This window comes from Ornithorhynchus anatinus, chromosome 10, assembly GCF_004115215.2.
Source record: "Ornithorhynchus anatinus isolate Pmale09 chromosome 10, mOrnAna1.pri.v4, whole genome shotgun sequence".
Lineage (NCBI taxonomy): Eukaryota > Metazoa > Chordata > Mammalia > Monotremata > Ornithorhynchidae > Ornithorhynchus > Ornithorhynchus anatinus.
The window spans coordinates 825,872-842,131 of NC_041737.1; the positions used below are offsets into that span (position 1 = coordinate 825,872).

At 51.4% G+C, this 16,260-nt stretch overlaps 1 protein-coding gene across 4 annotated transcripts in view; it reads left to right on the forward strand.

Moving 5' to 3' along the window:
• LOC100077928 (low-density lipoprotein receptor-related protein 2-like) overlaps positions 1 to 16,260 on the forward strand; it is a 36,848-nt gene that overhangs the window by 7,964 nt on the left and 12,624 nt on the right. For 3 of the 4 annotated variants that reach the window (XM_039913366.1, XM_029074334.2, XM_039913367.1), the window contains 14 exons: positions 434 to 559; positions 1,794 to 2,003; positions 4,083 to 4,251; positions 4,770 to 4,935; positions 5,481 to 5,706; positions 6,404 to 6,529; positions 8,004 to 8,222; positions 8,714 to 9,025; positions 10,239 to 10,454; positions 10,934 to 11,152; positions 11,445 to 11,660; positions 13,175 to 13,413; positions 14,229 to 14,358; positions 15,314 to 15,498. In XM_039913366.1, coding sequence (XP_039769300.1) covers positions 434 to 559; positions 1,794 to 2,003; positions 4,083 to 4,251; positions 4,770 to 4,935; positions 5,481 to 5,706; positions 6,404 to 6,529; positions 8,004 to 8,222; positions 8,714 to 9,025; positions 10,239 to 10,454; positions 10,934 to 11,152; positions 11,445 to 11,660; positions 13,175 to 13,413; positions 14,229 to 14,358; positions 15,314 to 15,498 — 2,759 coding nt within the window. The remainder of the gene's footprint in view (positions 1 to 433; positions 560 to 1,793; positions 2,004 to 4,082; positions 4,252 to 4,769; positions 4,936 to 5,480; positions 5,707 to 6,403; positions 6,530 to 8,003; positions 8,223 to 8,713; positions 9,026 to 10,238; positions 10,455 to 10,933; positions 11,153 to 11,444; positions 11,661 to 13,174; positions 13,414 to 14,228; positions 14,359 to 15,313; positions 15,499 to 16,260) is intronic. The other variant, XM_039913368.1, reaches the window with a different exon arrangement.

Sequence of the window (16,260 nt, forward strand, 5' to 3'; positions counted from 1 at the left end):
GGTTAGGTGTGTCCTGGGAAGCTGAGCCCTGTACCTGTGCTGTGTGTTATATTGGACACTCTGCCATCCAGAGGGTAGCCCAGACACTCTACTTCTTGTCCCTGTCCCCTCCAATCAACAATATTTATTCATTCAATCGTACTTACTGAGCACTTACTATATGCAGAGCACTGTACTAAGCTCTCGGGAGGGTACAATGCAACAGTTTTTGAACTAAAACATCTGCTTGCAGTGCTGTGGGGTTGACTTTATGTGCTCTTCCTTCCTCCCTTTCTCCCTCCATCCCACCCCCCCCACCACCTGTGCAATCCTGGACCATGGCCAAGAGAACCTGTCCCAAAATAACAGGCAGAGGGAAAAACAATGGGAGGCATGGGGAGGTGGTCTGCAGGGGTGGCTCACAGGGCCTAAAAGGGTCATCTCTCTTGCACAGATGTTGATGAGTGCTCCGCAGTGTACAGTCCCTGTGGCCAGCTGTGCCACAACAGTGTGGGCTCCTTCACCTGTGACTGTGTCGAAGGCTATCAGCTGCTCAGTGGCAGAGACTGCCAGGTAGCAGGTAAGCTGCCGGAACCCCGGACAGCCACATCCCTTTGAGCGATAGTGGAGGAGCTGGGAACCCCAACTCTGAACTGAGAAGATGTGCCCTGCCCATGGGAACCAGAGGGATGAAAGCCATTTGGGGTGGTGTGCTCTCCTGGTCCAGGAACCTACCCTGGCCATGGTCTCCAGAAAAAACATCTTAATGGGTTTTTTCACTGTTGCCTGCCTCATGACTTCCCTCTGATTAAGGAAAGCCCCAACTTTTCCCAGGATAAACTTCACCTCATTCCTGTGTGTGTTCGCAAGCAATATGTTACTCCCTAAGAGGAGGCAGTCTGACTCAAGTGGAGACACGAGCTAAAATTGACTGGTACCCTGCTGGTCCATCAGTGGTATTTAAGTGCTTACTTTGGTGAAGAACACCATACTAGCTGCTTGGGAGATTCCAATAGTGTACCTGAATATGGCCCCAGGGAGGGGAGAAGTAACTCTCCTGCTGGTGATGTGTTCTGAGTCCACACAAAACCAGCCCCATTTTATAGAACACAGCAAGAAGATTAGTGGTTTGTGGGTGAGGCCCAGGTGGCAGTTAAGTGGCAGCACACCTGCTGGCTCCCTTAACACAGCTCACTAGCTCAGGTGGGTGGATGACCCCCAGCCACTCCGCCTAACTTCCTACTCATGTTCTAGGCAAAACTTGTACCCAAAATGGGCACTCTGGCACCTCCCATCTAATATCCCATCTGACTGTCCCCCTCTAGACTGTGAGCTCGTTGTGGGCAGCAGTGTGTCTATTCTTATATTATACTCTCCTAATTGCTTTGCACACAGTAAGCACTCAATGAATGAATGAATGACTAGAAATCTGACTCACTAAGCCTGACCCTTCATCTCCTCTCTGGCTAACTTTTGCTTCTCTGGGATCCTGCCCACTCAACACCTAGAATGCTATCTAACTTAATGTCTTCCCCCTATAGACTGAGCTCCTTGTGGGCAAAGGTCATGCCTACCAATTTCATTATGTTTTATATTGGTTATGTATCCCTTAAGCAGCTTGATGCTCACTCCAGCCCACAATGTTTATGTAAATATTCTTAAACTCTTTCCCCTATCCCTAATCTATTATAATGTATGCCTTTCCCCCCACCTCCCTTCCCATATAAGCACTCAAATACTATTAATTGATTCTTCCACTCTGCCTATGTGTGCCAACTCCATCTTCCACCTGTTCCTCTTATGTCCTGCTGCAGACAATGCGACCAAGATTCTGGTAGCTGCAGATGAAGAGCTGGCTATCCTGGATATCCAGACTGGTGCTTACCAGTCCCTTGCGGCCACCAAAACCCATCCTGCTGCTGTGGCCTATGACCTCAAAAGGGGACTTTACTATTGGATTGACAAAGAAAAAATTGTGAATGTGTTTGTGCTTGGAAAAACTAACTCAATACCTCTCTACCCAGGTAAGCTGTTCTAGAGAAGCAGAGTGGTTTAGTGGAAAGAGCACGGGCTTTGGAGTCAGAGGTCACGGGTTCAAATCCCAGCTCGGCCACTTGTCAGCTGTGTGACTTTGGGCAAGTCACTTCACTTCTCGGTGCCTCAGTTCCCTCATCTGTAAAATGGGGATTAAGACTGTGAGCCCCACGTGGGACAACCAGATTCCCCTGTGTCTACCCCAGCGCTTAGAACAGTGCTCGGCACATAGTAAGCGCTTAACAAATACCAACATTATTATTATCAAGAGCACAAACTTGGCAGTCAGAGGACATGGGTTCTAATCCCGACTCCTCCACTTGTCTGCTGTGTGACCTTGGGCAAGCCACTTAATTTCTCTGTCCTGAGTTACCTCTTCTGTAAAATGGGGATTAAGACTGTAAACTCCACATGGGGCAACCTGATTACCTTGTATCTATCCCAGTTCTTAGAATAGTGCTTGGCATATAAGTGCTTAACAAATACCATCATTAATTAATCATCCCAGGCAAAGGCTCAACATCCAGAAAACTGGCTAATTTAAGCCTCTCTGAATTGTTTTAACCATTAATTATTATAGTATTTAGTGCTTAACTGTTTCAAGCACTGGGGCCAAGGAGGCAGCTGCTGATTTTTTTTTCTTTCTAACTTTTTTTTTTATGCTCTTAAGCCCCGTTCTGAGTGCTGGGGTAGATGCAAGTTAATCAAGTTGGACACAGTCCCTTTTTCATATAAAGCTCACAGTCTAGGATGGAGAAGAGGTTTAAAATCCCCATTTTACAGTTAAAGAAAGTGAGACATGGAAGTGAAGTGACCAAATTCACATTAGGTAAGTGGCAGAGCCAAGTCAGAATCCAGGTCCTCTGACACCCAGGCTTGTGCTTCTTCCACTAGGCTGTCCTCTTTCCCAGCAAGGCCTCCTGTGGCTTTGTTGAGCTCCTCCTCCACTGCCACAAATGCTGAATTGCACACATCTCCCCACTGCTCAAGCCTCCACTGGCTGCTCTTTACTCTGCATCATGCAGAAACTCCTCACCATCAGCTTGAGAGCATTTGATTAGCTCTCCCACCACACCCAGTCTGCATGCTTTGCTCCTCTCATACTAACATCCTCACTGTTCCTCCATCTTGTAACTCATGACCCCTTGCTCAATCCCTCTCCCTTCACATCTCCGCTTTCAATTTCTCCACTTTCAAAGCCCTTCTGAAATCCCATCTCCAAGAGGCCTTCCCCAGTTTCTCCCATCTCTCTACCCTATTTTCCCATTTTACTGCCTCTTTAGTATCACCTAAGCACTTGCGTTCTGATGCAATACTTAGCTACATTTCCTTAGTCTAATAATTCCCTCTACTTATATCTTATTTTAGTGTCTCCTCTGCTAGATTAATTCCTTGAGGATGGGAATTCTATTGTACTCTCCTAAGCATTTAATACAGTTCTCTAAACAAAGTGCTCAAATACCATTGGTGGATAAGGTGAACTCTAGGAGGCCAAAGACTTGAGCAAACCTGAGTCTAACACTAGTGTCCACTTTAACCTCTCTGATCAGTAAATCAATATCTGATTAGTGCATGCAGAGTATGGTACTAAGCACTCAGAGTACAACAGCCTTGGTAGAAACATTCCTGTCCACCAGGAGCTTTGAAGTCTAGAGAAAACTCTTCTTATTTTCCTTCCTCTTTGTCTCCTTCCCTGTACCTCCTAGCCCCGCTAGTGGGACAAGTCTTGATGTTCTTGCTTAATTGACCATGGGGTTAAACCTCTCAAAACCTAACTTATTCCCTAGTCTGGGAGTGCCACTCTTCTGAGGTCACCCTCCTAGATCTGGGTCTGTGATCAGGCACTAGGTCTAGAGGGGCCCCAGTGTCCATATTAGTGACTCTCTCCTCAGCAATGCAGCTCTTCCACACTCCCTGAATGGCAGGGAGGGGGGCAAGGTGTTTCCTTAATACATCTTAAAGGCCGAGCGCTGTGCTGAGCACTGGGATGGTTCCTTGAAGCATCCTGTCCTGGGGACTTGGGGAACCACATGGCTGTCTACAGTATCCAAGTTGCTCCTTGTCCACAGAACTTAAAAGTGTGAACAGCATCGCAGTGGACTGGTTCACGGGGCAGCTGTACTGGGCCAGCAGTGAGGCCAGAGTGATCTGGGCGGGGCTCCCGGATGGCCGGGGCTACGTCAAAATCCTGGAGAAGGATCTCACCCCTGAGCAACTAAATGTCTTTCCTGCCAAAAGGTAAGAGTTTCCCACATAAGCCTCTGTGTTTCCAGCTCTGTTTGGACCATGGGTGGGTGGCAGGGACTTCCTCACCTAACCACAGGCCTCTCCCCACCACAGAAGAAGTTGCTTCTGATATGGCAATGAGGCCAGACTTGTCTGCAATTTTCAGGATAATTTCAGCTCAGAGATGTGGGTGGAAATGAAGCCTGGGGGCAAAGCAGGAAGGACTGGTGTGGTCTGAGAGGCCATCTCCTCAGACACTGCCTAACAACTGCTACTGCTGGGTCAGGCCTGGACTGTTGGCTGGGTTTGGGTGGTAACCAGCACACTTCATCCAGAGGGTGGTCTACTTCTTGGGTTGGGGGATGGAAGGGCAGGTCAGTGTCAATCATTGACCACTTACTGCTAGCAGACCACTGTACTAAACACTTGGGAAATTACAGTATCAGACACATTCCCTGCCCATAACAAGCTCATGCATACATGCTTTGCCAGGCAGGGTTCTTGGGGTCACAGTAGGGCTCTCTCCCCAGGTACCTGTACTGGGTGAACCGCGAAAGAGGCAGAATGTGGATCGAGGCGGCTGGTATGGACGGGTCGGACCGGCATGTGCTGGCCGTGGTCACCATGGAGGAGCCCTTTGGCCTGACTCTCGACTACATCACGGGCCGGTTGTATTGGATCAGCGAGTATAAGGAGGTAGAAAAGGCTAAAAGACTGTCTCTGCTGGGCCATGCCAACAGCCTGGAAACTGAGCATTTGCAGGAAACCCCCCGCGCCCCCTTCCCCCATCCCCAAGCTCTTTTCTAGTTGTTGGTTCGGTGGTCTCCCTATCTGGTTGAGGCCATATCTGGAGTGGGTGTAGCATAATCAATGGTATTTGAGCATTTAATGTCTGCAGAGTACTGTACGAAGTACTTAAAATACAACAGAGTTGGTAGGCACATTTCCTGCCCATGAGTAATAAGGCTAGGAGGCAGAGCATAATCATGCTTTGCCCACTGTTTACTGCATGCACATACCAGCTTGTCCTATGTCAATATGTGGGTGGTGACCTCCCTATACCATGCATCATCTGTCCTGGTAGATCATAACTTCTAACTCCTCTCTTGCATCATGTCCAGACAACAGTTGTTCTAGCGGAACTGGGAGTGCCAAACTGAAATTAACAATTCCTTTCCCCCTGTGCTTTGGCAGTAAGTCACTGTGATTCCAGTGGCCACTGCTGACCCCTGACCCTTCAGTCCCTAGAGACAGTGAAAGTGGATGGTCGTGGACGCCACTCCTTTCCACAAATGCCGCTGGAAGAGCAGGACCCAGTGGGCCTGGCTGTGTTTGAAAACTGGGTCTTCTGGGCAGACAAGCTCCAGGTGCTGGGGGCCCCCCGCCGTGCCCTGGGGGAGCGGATGGTGCTGCTGAATGCCTCCATCTCCGCCTTGGCCGTGCTCCACAAGCTCCAGCAGCACCCAAGTGAGTCATCTGCTTCTTTCTTCTGGCAAGGTGGGCTGGCCATCTGGCTGCGCTGTGGGGAATTTGGGCTGGGCCACAGGGGAAGGGAGGGACTTGGTGTAGGATTTGTGGAAAGGGGCCTGCTCCCAAGGGAGCTGTGAAACCTGCCCAAAACACACAGGGGCAGTTGGCCAGTCCACCCAAGGGCAGACAGAGTTGGTTAAAGCAACCCTCCTGTGGTGTTGGGTAGCAGACCTGGTGACCACCAGCATTAGCCCCACTGGTCTGACCCACATAAGCAAGAAATGTCAAAGCTTGCCTTGACCTGGAGAAGCCCAACCTGGGCCAGATTCCAGCCCAAGTAACATTCCCAAGGGTTGCCTGGGGTGGGGGTGGCAGGGAGAAAAGTGTGTGACTGGCCTCCTCACTACTCACCTCCATGAGTTTGGAAGTTTGGCCTGGATGGGGCTGGCCTTAAAAGTGAGGCTAAACTTGTAGCCATTTTTCCAGGGCCCCCTGCTCCCTTTCCCAGGAATTTTGATCCTTAAGATTCTTCCTTTAGTTGAGAGGGAAAACTCCCCTGGAGCATAAGATCAAGTTGGGAGCAGCAAACACCCAGTCCCCTCCACAGAGGACCTGGTTCCCTGCCTCAGTCCTCTCACAGACTGCTGTGGAGGGGTCGGGCAGCTGGTCACTTGGACCTTCTCCTCCTAAGCAGACAGCCACCCAGTCTGTATGCCTGGGTCCTGCAGCCACCTGTGCCTCCTGTCGCCTATCCACCCACAAGGCTACAAGTGTGCCTGCCCTGAGGGCCTGTTCCTGTCACCAGCTGGCCAGTGCATTGGTGAGTGTGCCCCCTGTGATCCAGGTCTGTTCCAGACGGAGGCTCTGGGCTGTTGGACAGAGGCTGGGGTCCAACGTCTGCAACAAGAAGGATGGTGGGTGCATGCTCCTGCCACGTGTGTAGCTGGCAGGGGTGGGTGGTGGGCAGAGCCTGGAACAGATGGCAGCACAGATGACCAACAACTCTCCAAGTTCTTATCTTAAAGCTCTGCCCGGGGACAAAGTACTCAGATGGTGGGCAGGAGGCAGCCATCAGTTCCCCAGGAGAGGGACTTAGCTGATCTTCTGGTCTGCTTTCTGTTCCCAGTGAGAACTGTGGTAGGGGAGGACTCCCTGGGCAGCCTCCACTCAGAGAGCTGCCCCATTGGCAAGGAATCTTGTACTGCTTTTGCTGGCTGCCTACAAGGTGGAGCCAGGAGTCCCCACTTCTTCTGCAGTCAGGGTTCTATTGCTCACTGAGCATCCCCACCTAAAGAACAGCTTTAGGATGCTCTCATCTGTTTGTCCTGTAACACTGGAAGACATAACTCTCTAGGGAGCAGCCTGGTGGAAAGAGCACAAACCTGCAAGTTAGAGGACCTGGATTCTAATCTAATCTGCTAGTTGCCTGCTGTGACCTTGGGCAAGTTTCTTCTCTGAGTCTGTTTCCTCACTGGTAAAGTGGATTTAATACCTGTTCTTCCTCCTACTTAGTATGTGTACCTTATGAGGTTCATAGTTCATACTCAACCTGATTTATTCATTCAACTGTACAAACTTACTGTTGGTAAAGTGCTATGCTAAGTGTTGTTTAGGTTTAGTTACTTAGTGTTGGTATAAACAGGCACATTTGCTGTCCACAAGGAGGTTTCAATCTAGAATGGGAGACAGACATTAATATGAATAAATTAGAAATATGTAGATAAATGCTGTGGGACAGGGAGGGGTGATTAATAAAGGGAGCAAGTCAGGGTGATGCTGAAGGGGGTGAGAGAAAAGAAAATAGTCCTGTTCTACTGACTCTCACTCCCATAAGTTGTAGCAGTAACCACACTGAGAGCCTACTATGTGCAAAGCTTTGTACTAAATGCTGGGGTGTGGGGATAAACAACCCCTGGCCCATGTCCTAACACTGTCCTGGAGTGCCCTCCCTCCTCAAATCCACCAAACTAACTCTCTTCCCCTCTTCAAACCCTACTGAGAGCTCACCTCCTCCAAGAGGCCTTCCCAGACTGAGCCCCCCTTTCCCTCAGCACTGTGCTCACTTGTATATATTAATTCCCCTAGTTATTTTGTAAATGAGGTGTACTATTTATCTTGATGATGTGTTGCTGAATTGTACATTCCAAGTGCTTAGTACAGTACTTAGCACATAGTAAGTGCTCAATAAATACTACTGAATAAACAATTGATAACTAGGCACAGAATCCAGGGGCTCGCTGAATCTCAGAACCTGAGTCAAGTAGGCTCCTCTAGTTTCAACTTTTCCTTTGTAGAGCTGAAACTTGTCTTCTCCTCTGGCAAAAAAATCTTCTTGCTGAAAGTTGGCTTCTTGGGTATGACTGAAGAGAAGACTCTGCTCCAGGAACACCCAAAAACCATTTCTCTGTTGGACTATGACTGGAAGAGGGACACTGCTTACTGGATTGATGACTTTGGTCATCTCATGTACTCTACTGGTTCTTCAGGGAAGGAGATCCTGACTGACCACCCAGGTGAGTGAGGTCCCATGGGCAGTGGATGTGCACACACCTCCATCCCTAGACACACCATGTCCTTCCAAAAGTCTCAAGGCCAAATGTGGATATGGAGTCTTGGAGGAACTGAGGGATCTTGTTCTCAAGTCTGCCCAATCACATGCTGCCCCCATGGCTTCAACCCCTGCCCTGCTTCCCTAGGGACTCGGTGCTCTGCTGTGGCAAGGTCAAGGGGTTGGGACTTGATCCAGAAGGACAAGCTGCCATGATGGGTTCCAATCATCTGGGCTAGACCACTGGTGGCATCTCGGGGCCAGCCTGACAGAGGTTTGAGGCAGATGTTAGGAGGCCCATTCTGTACTGGGCTAGCAATAATCATGAAGGGGCCCAGAGAGCTGACGGGCAAAAGGGCAGGTGTCTTTCTCCCCTCCCCAGCTTTCTGAACCCTGGGATGTATGAGGGGCAGGGTGGGGAGGGGCACCGATGACGGGTTATACATCTTTCCACAGTGTGCTCAGCCAGCGTGGACATATCCACTGGGGACCTGTACTGGCTCCCATGTGACAGAAAAGCCATTCAGGTGACCAGAGCCACAGACCTGCAGACCAGGATGCTCTATCATTCCCGCAGTGGGGTTCTGCGTCTCCTCCTGGACTGGCCCAGGGGGTGGCTCTACTGGGTGGAGAGGGACAAGCCCCTCCAGGGGATGCAGCTGAATGGCCAGAATGTGCAGGAAATCTGGAATGGCACCTGGCAAGCAGACACTCCAATGGCCCTGGACATGAGGTCATCCAATATTCTCTGGACCACCGAGGACTCTGGTGAGAGGTCAAGGAGGTGGTGACTGCAGGCCAGGCTGAGCTGGAATTACTTACTTTCTCCCATTCTAGGGGAACTGAATCAGTCTTACCCTAGAGCAGCCCTTGGTATTCATGGAGAGGCTGGGCAACCCATCTCCCAGGGAGTTGGGGGCCTCACACACCATGACCTGTATACTACAGTCCTGGGCAGGGATGGATTTTGGGAGAAGGGTACAGAGAAGGAATGAGGCCCAAAGGAAGAGAGCATGTGCCTAGAACTCAATAGACCTGTGTTCTAATTGAGTTTCCTCCAGTTACTCGGAGCCTCAGTTTCCTCATCTGTAAAATGGGGATGAGAAAACTATTCTCCTTCCCTCTTAAACTGAACCCCATGTGGGAAAGGAAATTGTACAACATGATTTTTGTCTACCCCAGTGTTTAGTATGGGGCTTGCCACTTAAGTGCTTGACAAGTGTTGTTATTCTGACACCAATCATGTTAGTCTTTTCCCCAGAGGGCCAGTTTCCCATATGGGGTCTTCCAGACTCTGTTTTCCCCTTCTCTGCATCCCTCCCAATCAGCTGGAGTTAAGCTCTGGTCAAGGATGGGAAAATTGACCTCATCTCCTTCCTTCAAGTCTTCCAGAGAAGCTAGCAGAGCACTGACTATCCTTAGCTGCCCCATGCCAAACTCAGTGGGGCCCTAACAGTGACCTGCTAACTTTCTAATGGAATAACCTAATGATGGTCATTATGGATCAACCAACCACTAGCACTTATTGGGCACCCCCAGGTCAGAGCCCCATAAGAAACCCCAAGCAGAGCCCAATAGTTAATAGACCCAATCCTGGTACTCAAAGTGCTTACAATCTAGCAGGGGAAGCAGTGGTGGCTCTGTAGGGGATGGTGAGTGCTTGAACAATAGGATGCATCACTGGGTCGGGTCATGGGGGAGGGGACTAGAACCAAGTGAAAGGAGAAATTAGGGAAACCTTCCTGGAGACAGAACTCTCAGGAGGGCACTTTCCCAAGGTTCTCTAGTAAGATACCTCTGACTAAACTAATGTGGGCACAACGTAAAGCCAAAATAACTGTTGCTTAACAGTAGCAATGGAATTTATGGAGCCCTCTCTGGGTGCAGGGTACTAAGCGCCTGGAGGCATGTCAGTCATTCAAACCGGAGAGGGTGGGAAGGGGGTGCCAGAGGGAGGGAGCTCTAAGCCCACCATCCTCAGGCCTCCAGGTTCTGAGCCTTGCGAAACGCCGTGCTTCTGTCCTGGACAAGAGCTGGACTCACAAGCTCGCTGCAGCCTATGCCCCCTACCTGGTATCGGTGAACCAAAGTGCTCTCACGCTGTGGGACCGCCGCACCATGGTGCCGTTCTCTGCCCGGAAGGAGCCTGGCATCGGGACAGTTCTCGCCTGGCACTCTGCAGACCTACAGGCACCAGGTGGGTTCACCTCTGCTTTGTGCCCCTTTCCACTGTCCTCAGGGGATACTACAATGTCCGGGTAGCCTGTCCAGAAAACAATGGCGAGGATTCATCCATCTGGCAATGGGCACTTAACAAATGCTTACTGTGGGCTGAGAGAGTGAGGCTGAGTACCACCTATGTGTTGAGTTCTGTATTAAGCTCTTGGCAGAGTACAATAGCACAGGCTTTTCAGCTCCTGCACTCTCGTCTCCTGGGGCCCAAGCACTGTTAGCTGTGGTCTGCAGCAGTGCTCCAGGTCCACAAAGCTGGATCTCACGATGGCACTTCCTGCTCCGAGGTGCCGATGGTTGGGGTTTTGCGTGCTGCTTCCAAAAAAGGGAGAAGCCAAATGTCCGCCCGGCCGACTGGAAGGAGGGGACTGTCCCTCCCTGTGGTTCTGCCAATGTGCCTGGGACGTGGGGTCAGCGCTGACCGACTGCCTTCCTTTCCTGCAGCGGCAGAGGCCCGACAGCTGACAGCCTCGCAGCCCCCAGTGTCGTCCCCCCCATCATCCCTGCCGCCGCCACCACCACCACCCCTCTTCTGCCGTCGCTCCTTCTTCCTCTGCCACGATGGGAACGAGTGCGTCTCCCACGAGTTTCTCTGCGACGGGGAATGGGACTGCAGGGATGGCTCGGATGAGGAGAACTGCTCGGAGCTGTGCAGTGGCCCAGGTGGGGCCTGGTGGGGGCTTCCGAGCCATCGGCTGGTGGGGTGCAGGACACACATACCACCCCTTGGGCTGGAAGTTTGCATGGTGCCACTTCCGCTTTCCTTCTGTGGCATGGCCCGTCTTGTTCCCACTGGGACCCAGAGTGCCCCAAGAGGGTCAGGGTGTGCAGGGTTAAGCTTTGGGTCAAGGTGGGGGTCTGAGGTCGGGTGTGTTTGGGGGGGTGGTTGTAGAGAGAGATGGGGTCTTTCTCCTGGTTGTATATGTGTGCCCTCGCCTCTCCCTCCTCCTCCAAGGCATCTTCCAGTGCCTGAATGGCAACCAGTGCGTGGAGGAGCGCTACCGCTGCGATGGGGTGCAGCAGTGCCCCGACGGCTCGGATGAACACGATTGCTGGCAGCCCACGGAGGACTGCGCCCTGCGCTGCGACAACCACACTCACTGCGTCCCACGGAGCTGGCTGTGCGATGGCAGCCCCGACTGCAACGACTGGGCCGACGAACGAGAATGTGGTCAGCCTTCCGCATGGGCCTCGGGACCCTCTGGACGGGGAGAGTGGGTGGGAGGATGGTTGGCTGAAGAATGAGGTGTCTGGCGGCCCCTCTCCATGTGGCCCCACCAGGGCAAAGTATGCAGGTCAATCCATTTTTTTTTTTAAACGGTATTTAAGTGCTTACTATGTGCTAGGCACTCAGTAGGTAGATACAAGCTGAGTAGTGTGGCCTAGTGGTGTGACCTTGGGCAAGTCATTTCACTTCTCTGTGCCTGTTACCTTATCTTTAAGATGGGGATTGAGACTGTGAGCTCTAGGTGGGACGGGGACCATGTCCAACCTGATATCCTTGTCCATCCCAGTGTAATAAGGTACAGTGCCTGGCATGTAATAAGTGCTTAACAAATACTATCATTATTATTATGACCCTGAGAGTCAGAAGGACCTAGATTCTAATCCCAGCTCTGTTACTTTTCTGCTGTGACCTTCTCAGTGCCTCAATTACTTCATGGAGATTAAGACTGTGAGCCCCATTTGGGACGTGGACTGTGTCGAACCTGATGAGCTTGTATCTACTCCAGTGCTTAGTCCAGTGCCTGGTATATAAGCACTTAGCATACCTTACAAAAAAAGACTGGGAGAGTAGTGGTCTGTTAGATATGAAGTGGGAGGGAATCTGACACAGAAGGATGTGAGCAAGCGGTTACAGGTGAGAGATAAGATCAAGGCACTAAAGTGGTGTGATAGATGATTGGAGTGGGAGTAGGGATAGGTGTGGGTGAGGGGAGTTAATTGGTTTAAAACTGAACTCTCCCAAGTTCTTGGAACAGTGAGTGGTCTGCACACAGCATTCAAATACCATTGATTGCTGAGGTTGAGGAGTGGGGAGACAAGCACAGAACAACTCTGTAGAAAATTGATCCAGCTAGTAGAGAAGTATGGACTAGAGGCAGGGAGGCAAGGAGGCTGATGCAGTAGTCAAGGTGCGACATGACAAAGGCATGGACCCAGCATAGTGGCATCTCGGGTGGAGAGGAAGGGGTGGATCCTAGAGATATTGTGAAGGTAGAACTGATAAAATATGATGACTGACCGTAAATCGAAGGGGAGGGACTGTTTAGCATAATGCCAATAGCTCTGTCCATCCTGGAGACAGGAAGGATGGAGGGGAAAGAGGGTCTGGACAGAAAGATGGGGTCAGTGGGACATCCAAGTAGAGACCCTGAGATTGCGGAGAAGTGGGGTTAGTATTGGAGATCAGTTTGTGGGGTGGGTCTAGTGCTCAGGAGTGTGGTGGCCACCAAGGGATCCCAGGAATCTGGGCAGAGCCACCTTCTGCCATCCCCAGGAAGGCTTTCTCCATCCTTGATGTCTACTCTGGCCATCAGCATGGTGAGCGAGGCAAGGACCAAGTGGGCTCTGGGAGCAAGGACTTGGCTTAAGCTCATGTGCTCAGATGCTTTCTGGTAAACTGAGGTTCTCCCAAGCCCTAAAGGAATGGCGGGGGTTGGGGGGGACTCCCTCTCCCCACAGGCCACAAAGGCTGCAACCCCTTGGAGTTCCGTTGCACAAATGGCCAATGCATCTCACTGTCCCTGCGCTGTGATGGGGACCGGGACTGCGGGGACCACTCGGATGAGGAGGGCTGCCCGGTCCGGGGGCCGCACCAGTGCCGCCCAGGAGAGGGATCCTGCCGCTCCAGTGGGGAATGTGTGCTCAGTGCCTGGATTTGCGATGGGGACGTGGACTGCAGAGATGGCACCGATGAGCAGGTAGGTGGGGGCGCGGGTGAGCTAGTGGGTGGGGGCTTGGACTCCGTGGCCTTGGGAACTGCCCCCAAAGGCCAACACCTGGTCTGTCCCTTCTTCTGACACTCTACTAGTCCCTGGTGCCCTGGTCCCTGGCCTGGATAGAGTGCACTGAAATGCCCGTGAGTGAGGAGTTTTGAGTGACACTTGCAACAATCTTCTCCTTCCATCCCGAGTCTTAAAATGTTATTGATTTAACACTTGATGTGTGCCAATCATATTTATTGAGTACTGTATTAAACACTTGGGAGAGTACAATATAAGAATTGGTAAACATATTCTCTGCTCACAATGACCATAAAGTCTAGAGGAAGCTTAGCCTTAGTGCATACCAGATAACAGATCAAGTGCTGTGATAAGCACCAGGGTAGATACAAAATAATCAGTTAGGACACAGTCTGTCCCCCACATGTTGCTCATGGTCTAAGAGTGGGAGGAAGAATAGGTATTGAATCTCCACTTTTACAGAAGAGGAATCTGTTGCATGGAGAAATTAAGTGACTTGCCCAAGGTCATGCAGCAAGCAAATGGCAGAACCAGGAATAGAATCCAGGTCCTCTGAATCCCAGGCCTGTGTCATTTCTGCTAGGCTGGGCTGCTCCCCAAGTGAAGTGACTTGCTTTCTGTCCTCTTGCAGACCGGGGCGGAGCTGGGACTAGAACTTGGCTCTTGACCTCCCCATTAGGGCCGGCCATGCTGCCGCCTCCAGGCAGCCCAGTAGCAGTAGCAGCCGGTCCCCATGTGGCTTCCTCTGACAACTCTTTCCCTTTCCTCTTAAGGACTGCCCACCCAGGAAGGCAGTGTGCAAGTCAAAGCAGTGGCCTTGCCACAGTGGGGACGAGTGTGTGCCGGGCTTCTGGCGCTGTGATGCGGAGCTTGACTGCAAGGATGGCAGTGATGAGATTGACTGTGAGTAGGAGGGTCACCATGAGCAGCAGTGGCTGGGTGGCTCCTCCCTCAATCCCTAGTGGCCCGGCACAGCTGGGCAGTGGTCAGGGTGCCTAGCCCGTCACCAAGACCACCTGGGGCACGGGGCCCAGGTCTCCAACACCAAGAGGACTTGGTTCCAGACAGACCTGCCCGTGGTGAGCAGCCCTGCCCAATGGGAGGACAGAACAGCAGGGCAAAGATGTGGCTGGACGGAATGGGGCTGGACTAGTAAACAGGGGCACCCATTCCCTGCAGAGTGCTTCAGTGAGTGCTTGGGAGAGTACAAGAGTTAGACACAATCCGTGCCTTTCAGGAGCTTACATTCTGCAGTGTGCAGAGTACTCACTAAGTCCTTGGGAAAGTACAGTAGTTAGACGTGATCACTGCCCTCAAGAAACTTAATCTGCAATATTCAGAGTACTGTACTAAGCACTTGGGACAGTACAGTAGTTAGACCCGAGCTCTGCCCAAGGAGCTCACGGTCTCCGCTTGCTCCACCATGCTCTATAAACTGGCTGAAGTCCTTAATGTTGACCAAAGAGTGCAGACCATTCACCCAGCATCCTGTGAACAGCTAATCGGGATGTAAATCACCCAAACAATCCTGTTTGCAATGGGTCTTGCTCTACCCACCATTCTGGTTGAACCAGGGGCATGGATTGCAAGGGTGAGACCCCGCTCTCCTTCCTCCCCAAGGAACCCCTGGCCCAGCTCAAACTGCCCCCCTTCTCTCCTACCTCTATTTCCTCTCCTGCATGCCATAGCCTCCTCCCAAAACTCAGGAAGACTAGCAAAGGGATAAGATCTAAACGTGAAACCGGTTTTGCTCTGTAAAATGCCCATCTTAGGTGGCTGGTAGCTGTCCTGGCCGGCCTTAGCTGCTGTTTGAATGTAGAGATGGAGAACAGAGCGTGCGCCTCCCCTCTCCCTCCAGGTGACCCTCGCCACTGCTCCTGGGGCGAGTTCCAATGTGGCTCCTTGACCTGCCTGGCTACCAGCCGTGTCTGTGATGGACATCCGGACTGCACTGATGGGACTGATGAGGGTGGGCAGTGTGCATCACCGGCCTGCAGCGATGCCCACTGCTCCCACACCTGTTTCCAGACTCCCAGCGGGCCAGTGAGTCCAGCAGATGTGTGGGGGTGGAGGAGGGGAGAGACTCCTTGGCCACATGTGCCCAGAGTGAAATTCATTGCCCAAGCACAAACTGAAATGTACAATTGGGGCCCGGCTGATTGGTAGCATTTATCGACCATTTACTGTGTGCATAGCGCTGTAGTGAGTGCTCAGGAGAATCTGATAACTGTGATATTAAGAACCTTCTATTTGCTGGGTAGATCTGATGGTCTCTGTCCCACAAGGGGCTCAGTAGTCTAAGGGAGAGGGAGGACAGGTATTGAATCCACATTTTACAGATGTGGAAACTGGGACACAGAAACTTAAGTGAGAACTCACCCAAAGTCACACAGCAGGCAAGTGACAGAATTACAACCCAGATCCTCTGACTCCCAGGCCTAAGCTCTTTCTGCTAAGCCATGCTGCTTCTCTCCCTGCCCTTGGGGAGCTTACAACCGTGTGGGCAGATCATACCAAATGCATGGGAGAATAGTCAGTGGACTCGATCTCTGCCCTCAAGGAGTTTGCAATCTAGCAGGGGAGATGGACATTGCAATAGAGAAGCAACATGGTTTAGCAGATAGAGTGCTGGCCCAGGAGTCGGAAGGACCTGGATTCTAATCTTGGCTCTGCCACTTGTCTGTTGTATTATCTTGGGTAAATCTCTTCACTTCTCGGTGCTTCAGTTACCTCAGCTGTAAAATGGGGATCGAGACTGAACCCCATGTGTCCAACCCAATTAGCTTGTATCTACCCCAGTGCTGA